Raw genomic sequence first — 12,598 nt, 5'->3', positions numbered from 1 at the left:
GAATGGTACCAAGGATGAGGGACTTCAGTTATGTGGAGAGATGAGAGAAATTGGGATTGATGTCCTTGCAGCAGAGAAGATTAAAGAAATATTTGACAGAGGTGTTCAAAATGATGACATTTTGATAGAGTAAATAGGGAGAAGCAATTTACACTGGCAGGAAGGTCAGTAACCAGAGACACAGATTTAAGGTAATTGGCAAAAAGTCTTGGGGGTTGTGGGGGGGAGGGAATTAAGAAATGCTTTTACTCAGCAAGTTGTTGCAATCTGGCATATGCTACCTGGAAAAGTGGTGGAAGCAGATATAATAGTAACTTTCAAAAGCAAACTGGATATACACTTGAAAAGAAGAAACTTGCAGGATACAGAGAAAGAGGTTAATGGGACTAATTGGATAGTTCTTCCAGAACCTGCACAGGAAGATGGGCCAAATAGCCTTTTATGTAATTCTACAAAAAAGCTCAATTATTGAAGATTTTAATACAGAAGAAAATATTGCCTGAATATAAGCCCAGTGCTTGGATCCTGTAGCAGTTCTGTGGAGTCCCTTTAGGAGATAGTTTTATTTGGAAAACCAGATTTGCAAATGACCTTTTATCTTCGTATGCTCACCTGAGGCATGTTAGTTCTGGTCATGTTCTCCACAACCTGCCGGGTGATGTTGGTGCTCCAGTAACCCCACCGACACAGATGGAATCCCAGACCCCAGTATGGAGGCATTATTGGGTAACCTACAGAGTCAAAAAAATACAGAAAGAGCTGTGTTGAGTAACGCCTTCCTTGACATCTTTACAGTCAATAAAATACTTTTTTGAAGTGTAGTCACTGTTGTAATATTAGGAACATGGTAACCAATTTGCACACGGTGACAATTTGATAAAGACCTGATAATCCGTTTTTTGTGATGTTGAAGGATAAATATTGGCCAGGACATTAGCAAGCACTTCACTGCCCTCCTTTGAAATAGTGCAAAGGGATCTTTTATGTCCACCTGAAAGGGCAGACAGGATCTCGGTTTAACGTCTCTTTCGAAAGGCAGCTGAAAAAACTGGGGCAAGGAAAGAGGGGAAACTAGGCATGTCTGTTCTGGAATCTGACATGAATCTGACTGAGGAGATTACAGTCTTTAGTGTGTTGGCAGTAAAGTTAGCACATGAAATGCGTTTGGACATTTCCAATTCTGTTCTTTGTGAACGTGCACTGTTAACACAAAAATGCCCCTGAACTATGAAGCATACTCAGAGTGGCATGAGGACAGCTGTGTGGAAATTATGTAACTGTTACAGTCTTCAGGAGATTGAATTTCTTCTAAATTGGCCTTAGAAAGGTGCATTGAAAGGGTATAGTTAGTTATTGTTTCCAAACATCAGTGAAGAAATTCTAAGCGCTTGTAGCTTTAACACAGAAAAAAATCCAACACCAGAATTGGAACACTTTTTAATTTAAATTGAGTTTGTGAGGTGGGGGCTGGGGAGAAAACAAAGATTCAGGTTGGTAAAGCAAATTCTGGTCTTTATCAAATACTAGTTGAACTGTTTCGAATAACTGGATTTTTCTTTACAACTTTCCAACAACACATGTTCTCAATCATTCAGATATAAAAAAAACACAACTTCCTTGAGTTTTCCAAAACTGAAATTAATAAAATAGAAAAGTGTTTATTGTACAAAGCCACAGGCCTTTTTTCAATCACGTTATTATTAAAAACAAAGATACGAACATCTATGTACCATAACAGTAATCGGAAGATTAAAGTCTAGAATTATCTTGCTACGTGTGAATTCAAGATCTCTGTTCAGCTTAGTAAACAAGTCGCGGTTTAAATCTTACCGATAATATCCATGTACTGTCTTATCACTGTTTTTGGATCTGGACCCAAGAACACATAAAAATCAAGAATTCCCCCAATAGTCCTCCAGGTTAAAGCAGGGGATGGCTGAAGTAAAACATCTGGATAAAACAAAATTGTGTTCATTTTCTTAGCAGCCTATACTTGAATTATCAGCATTACATGGATAATATAAATAGGATTGTTAACTCAGCGATCCATGGAACAATGCAATGAAGTAACAGTACATGGATTTTTTAAAAATTCATTCATGGGATGTGGGCAACGCTGGCCAGGCCAGCATTTATTGCCCATCCCTAATTGCCCTTGAGAAGGTGGTGGTGAGCTGCCTTCTTGAACCGCCGCAGTCCATTTGGGGTAGGTATACCCACAGTGATGTAAGGAAGGGAGGTCCAGGATTTTGACCCAGCGACAGTGAAGGAACGGCGATATAGTTCCAAGTCAGGATGGTGTGTGACTTCGACAGTGAAGGAACGGCGATATAGTTCCAAGTCAGGATGGTGTGTGGCTTGGAGGGGAACTTGCAGGTGGTGGTGTTCCCATGTATTTGCTGCCCTTGTCCTTCTAGTTGGTAGAGGTCGCTGGTTTGGAAGGTGCTGTCTAAGGAGCTTTGGTGCATTGCTGCAGTGCATCTTGTAGATGGTACACACTGCTGCCACTGTGCGTTGGTGGTGGGGGAGTGAATGTTTGTAGATGGGGTGACAATCAAGTGGGCTGCTTTGTCCTGGATGGTGTCGAACAACTTGAGTGTTGTTGGAGCTGCACCCATCCAGGCAAGTGGAGAGTATTCCATCACACTCCTGACTTGTGCTTTGTAGATAGTGGACAGGCTTTGGGGAGTCAGGACGTGAGTTACTCTCCTCAGGATTCCTAGCCTCTGACCTGCTCTTTTAGCCATGGTATTTATATGGCTACTCCAGTTCAGTTTCTGGTCAATGGTAGCCCCTAGGATGTTGATGGTGGGGGATTCAGCGATGGCAATGCTGTTGAATGTCAATGGGAGATGGTTAGATTCTCTCTTGTTGGAGATGGTCATTGCCTGGCACTTGTGTGGCACGAATGTTACTTGCCACTTATCAACCCAAGCCTGGATATTGTCCAGGTCTTGCTGCATTTCCAGATGGACTGCTTCAGTATCTGAGGAATCACGAATGGTGCTGAACATTGTGCAATCATCCGCGAACATCCCCACTTCTGACCTTATGACTGAAGGAGGATCATTGATGAAGCAGTTGGGCCTAGGACACTACCCTGAGGAACTCCTGCAGTGATGTCCTGGAGCTCAGATGATTGACCTCGGCCTCACAGCTCCAGCGACCCAGGTTCAGTTCTGGGTACTGCCTGTGTGGAGTTTGCAAGTTCTCCCCATCACCGCGTGGGTTTCCGCCGGGTGCTCCGGTTTTCTCCCACAGCCAAAGACTTGCAGGTTGATAGGTAAATTGGCCATTGTAAATTGCCCCTAGTGCAGGTAGGTGGTAGGAGGGTGGTGGGGATGTGGTAGGAAATATGGGATTAATGAAGGATTAGTATAAAATGAGTGGTTGTTGGGCAGCACAGACTCGGTGGGCCGAAGGGCCTGTTTCAGTGCTGTATCTCGAAATAAAATAAAATAAACAACAACCATCTTCCTTTGTGCTAGGTATGACTCCAGCCAGTGGAGGGTTTCCCTCCTGATTCCCATTGACCTCAGTTTTGCTAGGGCTCCTTGATGCCATACTCGGTCAAATGCTGCCTTGATGTCAAGGGCAGACACTCTCACCTCACCTCTTGAGTTCAGCCCTTTTGTCCATGTTTGAACCAAGGCTGTAATCAGGTCAGGAGCTGAGCGGCCCTGGCGGAACCCAAACTGAGCGTCACTGAGCAGGTTATTGCTAAACAAGTGCCACTTGATGGCACTGTTGATGACACCTTCCATCACTTTACTGATGATCGAGAGTAGGCTGATGGGGCGGTAATTGGCTGGGTTGGATTTGTCCTGCTTTTTGTGTACAGGACATACCTGGCCAATTTTCCACATTGCAGGGTAGATGCCAGTGTTGTAGCTGTACTGGAACAGCTTGGCTTGGGGCGCGGCAAGTTCTGGAGCACAGGTCTTCAGTACTATTGCCGGAATATTGTCAGGGCCCATAGCTTTTGCAGTATCCAGTGCCTTCAGTCGTTTCTTGATATCACGCGAGTGAATCGAATTGGCTGAAGTCTGGCATCTGTGATGCTGGGGACTTCAGGAGGAGACTGAGATGGATCAACTCAGCACTTCTGGCTGAAGATTGTTGCAAATGCTTTCCACACATGGCAGAGTCCTGATCTAGCTGAGCTGGAAGAAATGGCAAGCAAAAGCTTAGTACAATCCCATAAGAAAGGGAGAGAAGCAATTTTGAATACAATTTATAAATAAAAATGATGCACATTCTGTATTTCATTTGCAAAAAGGGCACTTATTGTAAGAAGTTTCAACAAGGAAAACTGGCAGCAAGAAAGAAAGCGTGAAAGACCAAAAGCAAATCAAAATACAACATATCAGCATGACAAAAATGCTTACTTGTATTGCAGCTTATCACCGGACAGAGGTGGTTGAATATTAAATAGGTCTATCAGATCTCCAATTCCAATCCAAGTTGTATTCGTATATTCAAACAAGTGAAGTTAATTTCTTACCCTTGGCATTACTGTTTAACAGGAAAACACCATGAGCTGACCCATCTTCTTCCATCACCAAGTAGAAAGGGTGTGAGCCATATAAATTGGCATTTGGCTGCAGTAAAAAGGCCAGTGTCAGTACTTGGGCTCACAACTGACTCTCTAAGTATGTGTATCGACTTATTTAAGGGTAAACGTTTAGGCTCCCCTTTCCCAATTTTCTCCCCTCTTCTCTTGGAGGTTGACATGCTGGGTTTTGTTCAGCAGGTATCAGCGCCCCCCTATTAGGTTAGCCAAGTAGCCAGCTGACCCCAGACAGTGAGTGTTGTCAGTTAATTCAAGGAAGGGGCCGTCACCACTTAACATGTTCCTTTTTTCACCTGATGCTCTCACACATGCACTTTCCAGCTGGGTGACTGAATAATGATCAGAAGTGTAAACCCTAATGGTTTCACTCCAACCATTTCTTTTCAGAATAGATCAGCTAGGATCCAGACCTGTTCTGCACTGCCATCTCAATATTATTTTTATTCTCTTTATTGGCATCAGAAAACAAGACCTGTGGTAAGAAATCTGAAATGCCACTTTCCAGATACTGATATAATTGGGAAATGCAGAAAACCATAATGAAGTGTCGAAAAAAACAAAATAGTTAACTGAAAATTAAATGAATGCAGTAGTATAGATCCAATAAAACAGGCTCAGATCAGCTTAAACACAAAACAGTATGTTGATGTTGTGGCACAGAGCAATAGGAAACAGACATTGTGCTTGCAGTTCTGTACACAATGAACTCCTGATTTTAGGATTATCAAGCAGACAGCAAACAGATGCTAGGCATGTCCAGGGAGGAAGAGAGTAGACAGAAATAAAGAGAGAGAGAGAGAAAATAAAGAGGGCCTGATACAGTGCCACTTTCTCAGTGAACATTTCCAGACCAAATAGGCACAAGCTTGGGAAAGGCATTAAATTTAGAGTCATTACAAATAAAACCAGGTTTTGAGGAGGCTTTTAAAAGCGAAGAGAGATGCAGGAAGTTGAAGGAGTTTAAGAGGAGAAATCCAGAGTGCAGGGCCTTGATGGCCAAAAACTCTTCCAGGCTGAGGGATGGGAGAAACACAAGGTATGTCAAAGTTGGAAGAGCAGTGGGTGTAAGCAGAGCTTGAGGAAGTTGCTGAGGCAGGGTGGGGCAAGCTTATAAAGGGATTTTGAAATCACTGATTTGGGGAAATGAGAAGCCAATGGACACCAGTGAGGACAGAATTGAAAAATAAGCAGTACTTGGTATGGAATAGGATGCAGAGTCTTCGATGAGTTGGAGCTTGTGCAGAGCGAAGTTATGTGGGGGGGGAATGGCAAAAAGAATATTGGGAACGTTGAACCTGGTAGTGATGAAGGTACGAATAAAGAGTTTCAGCAACAATAGGGATGTTATAAATGGATGTGAATGACATTATTAAAGTGATGATGGATATGGGGTCAGCACAAGATCAAACATGATACGAAGTTTGCAGAACAAATTCAGCCTTAGCAAGCGGAAAGGGACTGTGGAATCCAAGACTATATTGCAGGGTTATAATAGGACAATCATCACTCTCTTGAATTAATGTCTTGCACTATCCAAGACAGCCACTAGATATTCAGCATATATTCACCAATTTCTTCAGTGGCAAAAATGGAATTGATCATACGATGCCTCATGGCAGTGAGAATGTAATTTCTTCTCATATGGAATAACTTACACAAGACATTGGCAAATGCTACAAAAGAGAGGTCAGCCTCGAGCGGTCCCAAAATATCACTTGCCTTAAGCACAGCACTGGCTGGGTTCCACATTTTCTCTCACTGTTTTATGTAATGCTACAGAATGGAAATTCCTATGATGTAATCAAACAACTTTGAGAGAGAGAAAAAAAGCCAAAGCTACACTCTTCTCCAGAGGACATAAGGACATGGAAAAAAATAACCAGACACATTTTGCATGCATACTTCTTTGTAGACAGGTATTTCTAACATATTTCATCAGGATTTTGCTGTCCAAGAGAGGTATCTTGGAAAAGGTTTACTGCCCACTTTTAGGGCCAGAATTGGCCTACTGAATGTCTAAACAGCAGGAAAGAAACAAACAAGCTACATAACTTACATGAGGTCCCTGATCTCGGTTCCAGTGGGTTAATCGAGTCCAGTTGACATTGAGGATCAGATTTGTCATGTGCTCTCCCAGACCAGAAATGTACTGCGAGGCCAGGGAGGTGGAGATCTGCAGAAACTGATCAGCATAAAACAATGGGCCCACTGTAGTATTCAGGCTAAGGAATACAATAGGATATATTATGCAATTAAATTACTGAAAAATGCTTTAAAAAAAGTTAAAAATACTAACTCATGAGATTATTATATAGAATTGCTTTTGTGCAAGTTTTAGAGTTCACATTTCCATACAACTATTAAGCACATATATGGCTATGAAGACTAGTTAGGCTTTCTGCCTAGTTTTAAACAGTTTAAGCTGCTAGAGTATTGCATTTCTGAGCATTCTCAAAATATAAATTTAATTAATTAGGCTGAAATCTAGATGTTAAAATTTCTTCGAGAATTGCTATGAATTTTATAAGAACAACGAAAAGTCAAAACTGAAAACATCAGAATCATACACCAGGTCTGCCAGTATCTCAAAAAATGAGACAATTTATATTACATTTTGGGTAGAGACCCTGTACCATAAGGAAGGGTCCCTTGCTAATTTTCTCTTTAATGGATGCCACACACTGCATTGAGAGAGGATGAGGTCTTCAAATTACCTGGTCATCTTAGTTCTAACTGAACATTAATAAAATTACTTAAGAATTGCTTTTCCGCCAATCCCCAAATTCAGTCCTTAAATATATGTGTATACATTGAGTGGAAAGATCTTTCTTTCCAATTTTTTCCTGAACTGAATGACTCATAAAGGGAACAGTTCCATGGCTGCTGCTACCTCCTTAGTTTCTCATTGCATAGTTATTTTTCATTGGCAAATTTTGGCAATAAAAATTCATAGGTTACTCAGCTAAGGAGCTTCTCAATTGACCTTGTTTTTCTTACCTAATGAGAAGAAAACCTGAGAAGAGCTTTCTCCAAATGTATGGTTTCAGTACAGGATTTTAGAAACCACAAATTAGGTCAGTTACCCTTTCAGCTGAAGATACTGCAAGGTTCCCACAGACTGCTATCTCCCTTGCAATCATGATTTGATGAGAACTTTGACTCTCTAATGCTGTTAGTCTCGCTGTTAGAAATTTGGGAAAAGTTACAACTTGTTGAATGAGGTGTAACTGAGTTTGTAAACAGCATATGAACTTCATAATTACTGCTAAACACCCTACTAGGCCTGAACAGCTAATTTTACTCTTGTGAATGTCAAATTTCTTCACAATGATTAAAAATTCCACATATTTAAAGAAATATAAACTTTTTTAAAAGTCTGTTTATCATTATTTTAGCTTCTATCTTAATAGTCATACATTTATTTCGCCATCTGAAAATTTAAATTAAAAGGGAAGGGCTTTAAATGCTTTTAACTTCCTGGTTTGCTGTGTGTGAATACTTCAATTTATAGAATGGTTACAGCACAGAAGGAGGCCATTCAGCCCATTGTGTCAGTGCTGGCTCTCTGAAGGAGCAATTCACTGTGCCACTCCCCTGCCTTCTCCCTGTAGCCCTGTACATTCTTCCTTTTCATATAATAATCCAATTACCTCTTCGATACCTCGATTGAACCTGCCTCCACCATACTCTCAGGCAGTGCATTCCAAATCTTAACTACTCGTTGCATGAAAAAGTTTTTCCTCATGTCACCGTTGCTTCTTTTGCCAATTACCTTAAATCTGTGCCCTCTGGTTCTCAATCCTTCCACCAATGGAAACAGTTTCTTCCTATCTACTCTGTCCAGACCCCTCATGATTTTGAATACCTCTATCAAATCTTCTCTTGACCTTCTCTTCTCCAAGGAAAACAGTTCCAATTTCTCCAATCTATCTACGTAACTGAAGCTCCTCATTGCTGGAAACATTCTTGTGAATCTTTTCTGCACCCTCTCTAATGCTCGCGACCTCTACCACCAAGAAGGACAAGAGCAGCAGATGTATGGGAACACCACCACCTGCAAGTTCCCCTCCAAGCCACACACCATCCTGACTTGGAACTATATCGCCAATCCTTCACTGTCGCTGGGTCAAAATCCCGGAACTCCCTTCCTAACAGCACTGTGGGTGTGCCCACCCCACATGAACTGCAGCGGTTCAAGAAGGCAGCTCACCATCACCTTCTCAATGGCAATTAGGGATGGGCAATAAATGCTGTCCTAGCCAGCGATGCCCAGATCCCATGAATGAATATTAAAAAATACATCCTTCCTAAAGTGTGGTACACAGAACTGAACGCAATACTCTAGTTGAGGCCGAACCAGTGTTTTGTACAAGTTTAACATAACTTACTTGCTTTTGTACTCTATGCCTAATTGATAATGCCTAGGATGCTGTATGCTTTATTAACTGCGCTCTCAACTTTTTCTGTCACCTTCAATGATTATGCATATATACACCTAGGTTCCTCTGCTCCTAAACCCTTTTAGAATTGTACCCTTTATTTTATATTCTCTCTCCAAGTTCTTTCTACCAAAATGTCATGCAGACCCTCACCTGCCAAGAATGCGGCATATAATTTGGTCATATGAATAATGATTCTTTGCATTAAATTTCATCTGCTACTTGTCCGCCCATTCCATCAACCTGTCCATGTCCTTCTACACTATCCTGCTCACAGTTCACAATACTTCCAAGTTTTGCATCATCCACAAACTTTGAAATTGTACCCTGCACACCAACATCTAGGTCATTAATATATATCAGGAAGAGCATGAACCAATATTCTTGGTTTCCTGTCACTCAGCCAATTTTGCATCCATGCTGCTATTCCATGGGCTCTAACATTGCCGACAAGTCTGTAATATGGCACTTTACCAAATGCCTTTTGGAAGTCCATGTACACCACAACAATACCCTTATCAACCCTCTCTGTTACCTCATCAAAAAACTCAAGCAAGTTAGTTAAACATGATTTGCCCTTAACAAATCTGTGCTGGCTTTCCTTAATTAACTCACATTTGTCTAAGTGACTATTAATTTTGTCCTGAATTATTGCTTCGAGAAGCTTCCCCACCACCAAGGTTAAACTAACTGGCCTGTAGCTGCTAGGCTTAACTTTACGCCCTTTTTTGAACAAGGGTGTTACATTTGAAATTTTCCAGTCCTCTGGCACCACCCCATGGGGAAAGGGGAGTTCCCGCCACAGAGGTTGCTAGATCTTTGTGGGCAGCTTTCCTCAAGGTTAGCAGCGAGCGCCCTTGGTTCACTGTTGACATCAAAATTCAGGCCATCAAGTCTTGCTTAAAGGAACATTGTAAATGTAATAAGATTTGAATAACAGCAATATCTGAATAACTAAACATTCCCTTTCCTCATCAACTTCTTTCGATGCACTTACATATTTAAAACTTTAATGCTCCTTTCCTCCAGCAAAATAACCAGCTTGTCAAGTTTGAATGGATTTTGAAAAACTGATTTACATGTGGTGTCTTACATTAAACTGTTACTCTTTATGTTCATTTGTAAGGCTTTTGTCACATGCTACTTTAACACAGTTCATGTCCTTTGCTGCCCCTGCTAGTAAAATAATCTGCTCTGTTTTTATTGCAATTGGGCTAACAATAGCTCATAATGAAATTCCAACTTCCTAACATCTGCAATGTCAGTCATCACTGGCAGTCTGATTCTTATGATGATGCAACTGCTCTTTATTTGATATTAAATCATTGCCTGTAATAATGGAAGATAGGTGCACTACTATTTTGAAGTATCACCTCCAAGAAAACGCTTACAAACCAAAATAATAGCATGAAGTCATCACCCATTACAACATAGTTTCTATGTGAAAATAATTTCCCTGGAACATTACAATAGTACAATGGATAGAGTAGCATTGTGGCATGCAGACCCCCACCTGCCAAGAATGCGGCATGTTAATTCTGTGATATGAATATTGATTTCAAACTGTTGCTGCAGTGAAGAAAGGACTTGTTAAAAAAAACAGACTAACACAGTATTTGGAGAGATAAAGGGCCATTTCCTGGTCCACTTAACCCAAAATGGGCTGTGATAGCCAGACACTGAAGGTGAGGACGCTCCACAAACAGAAGTGGTCAAACCAGCTAGTCACATGACTAATCTGCTGGGCAACCTGGGGTTTTTTGAATTGTGCCACAGAAAAAGAGGCAGAAGGCTGTGTGAACTGGAACATGGAACAAGAAAGCCTCTCTCTCTGGCTTTCTCCCCAAGCCACTGGACCCACAGAAGATATGTAAAGCTCAAGAGAGGAAAGACTCCAATATTGAAGCGTGAACTGGGCCCCAATGAACAGCAGGACTGGCTGGCATCCAAAGACTCCACATTGGACTTAAAGGACTGTAACTACCATCTATTGCTTCAAACTTTTCCTCTTCATTCTTTTCTACTTTTCTGTCTCTATCTGCGTGTGTTTATCGTGGATGCATGCTAGTGTGGTCGCGTCGCACATTCGTAGTCGTTAACCGGGTTAGAGTTTAAGATTAATAAACTTCAACCTTTCTTGTTTAAAATCTAAGAAAACCTGTCTGAATTGATTTCTTTGCCTTACAATTGGAAAGTGGTGAACAAGGCTTCACTCAGGGGGAGCTAAAATACAGTGTTTTTAAAAAATTAAACCCTGTTATGGTTAAACGAGGCAAAGGCTAAGAGGGAACCCCCTAGACTCCTCTCACCTGGTTGTAACAATAGTGATGTTACTCGATTAGTAATCCAGAGTGTTGGACTAATAATCCAGAAAACATGCATGCAAATCCCACCACGGCAAGTTTCAGGATTTGAATTCAGTTAAAAAAAAATAAATCTGGAATAGCGAGCTGGTATTCACAATGCTGTTGAATTGTCATGCGAAACAAACTGGTTCACAAATATTCTTTAGGGAAGGGAACCTGCCATCCTTACCTCTATTCTCTGAAGTGGCCTGGCCAGCGACTCTTCAGCTAATTCCATTTACTCCACACGATATCAAGAAACGACTGGTCACAACAAAGGCTACGGGCCTCAACAACATTCTGGCTGCAATTTTGAAGACCTGTGAAGTAGCTATGCCTCTGGCCAAACTGTGTCAATGCAGTTACAACACTGGCATCTACCTGACAATGTGGAAAACTGCCCATGTATGGCCCTACTTACAATTATCAACAAAGTGATGGAAAAACTGCAACAAATTGATGAAATTTGAATTCAGTTAATAAAATCTGGAATTAAATTAAAACCTAGCCTAATGGTGCCATGAAACCATTGTCGATTGCCGTATAAATCCATCTGTTTAATTAATGTTCTTTAGGGAACAAAATCTGCAGTCCCTACCTGGTCTGACATACATGTGACTCCAGACCGACAGCAATATGATTGACTCTTAAATGCCCCATAGCAAGCCACTCAGTTGTCAAGGGCAATTAGGGATGGGCAATAAATGCTGGACTAGCCAGCAGCGCCCACATCTCACAAACGAATTTAAAAAAATTAAAAAAACTTACCACAAACCTGCTCACCAATACTAAGTTCAGGTTCTGCCAGAGCCATTCAGCTCCAGACCTTATATACTTTTAGAGTTAAGTATAAATTCTGCAACTGAAGAAGGAAACACCAAGGCTAATCCCACTTACAGTACAAGGCCGTTTGATTTCCTCTCTACAATTATGCCAAAAGGTCTGGATGAAAATCTAACAGTGTAGAGTTGAGTTGAAGCTTTCTCAGTGACTTTAGGAACATCAATAGGAACCTCATACCGTTTGCTCCCTGGATCTTTAAGCTGAAAAACATAAATATAAGGTTTACTAAAGAGAAAAAGGTAATTTCCAAATGTACCTTACAGTCAATAAAGTTCATTAAGCATCTTCACAGGTATTAATCATTGAGCCTGAATTTCTTTGTTATCGAGTAATAGATCAGATTTGTTAACTATCAGCTATATAATATTCCGCAATTCAATCAGTCTTGGAAACAGCAA

General features: G+C 41.0%; 1 protein-coding gene across 2 annotated transcripts in view; it reads right to left on the bottom strand.

The window, feature by feature from the left end:
• The window catches only part of LOC137384346 (lysosomal alpha-glucosidase-like), a 67,115-nt gene that overhangs the window by 42,891 nt on the left and 11,626 nt on the right, over positions 1-12,598 (bottom strand). For both annotated transcript variants that reach the window (XM_068058237.1, XM_068058238.1), the window contains exons 3-7: positions 12,255-12,400; positions 6,630-6,795; positions 4,505-4,601; positions 1,831-1,950; positions 613-731 (exon numbers count right to left, since the gene is read on the bottom strand). In XM_068058237.1, coding sequence (XP_067914338.1) covers positions 613-731; positions 1,831-1,950; positions 4,505-4,601; positions 6,630-6,795; positions 12,255-12,400 — 648 coding nt within the window. The remainder of the gene's footprint in view (positions 1-612; positions 732-1,830; positions 1,951-4,504; positions 4,602-6,629; positions 6,796-12,254; positions 12,401-12,598) is intronic.

The sequence above is a fragment of the Heterodontus francisci genome, chromosome 26 (genome assembly GCF_036365525.1).
Source record: "Heterodontus francisci isolate sHetFra1 chromosome 26, sHetFra1.hap1, whole genome shotgun sequence".
NCBI lineage: Eukaryota > Metazoa > Chordata > Chondrichthyes > Heterodontiformes > Heterodontidae > Heterodontus > Heterodontus francisci.
Note: the sequence above shows the minus strand (reverse complement) of the source record. Positions and strands in the feature narration are given on the sequence as shown.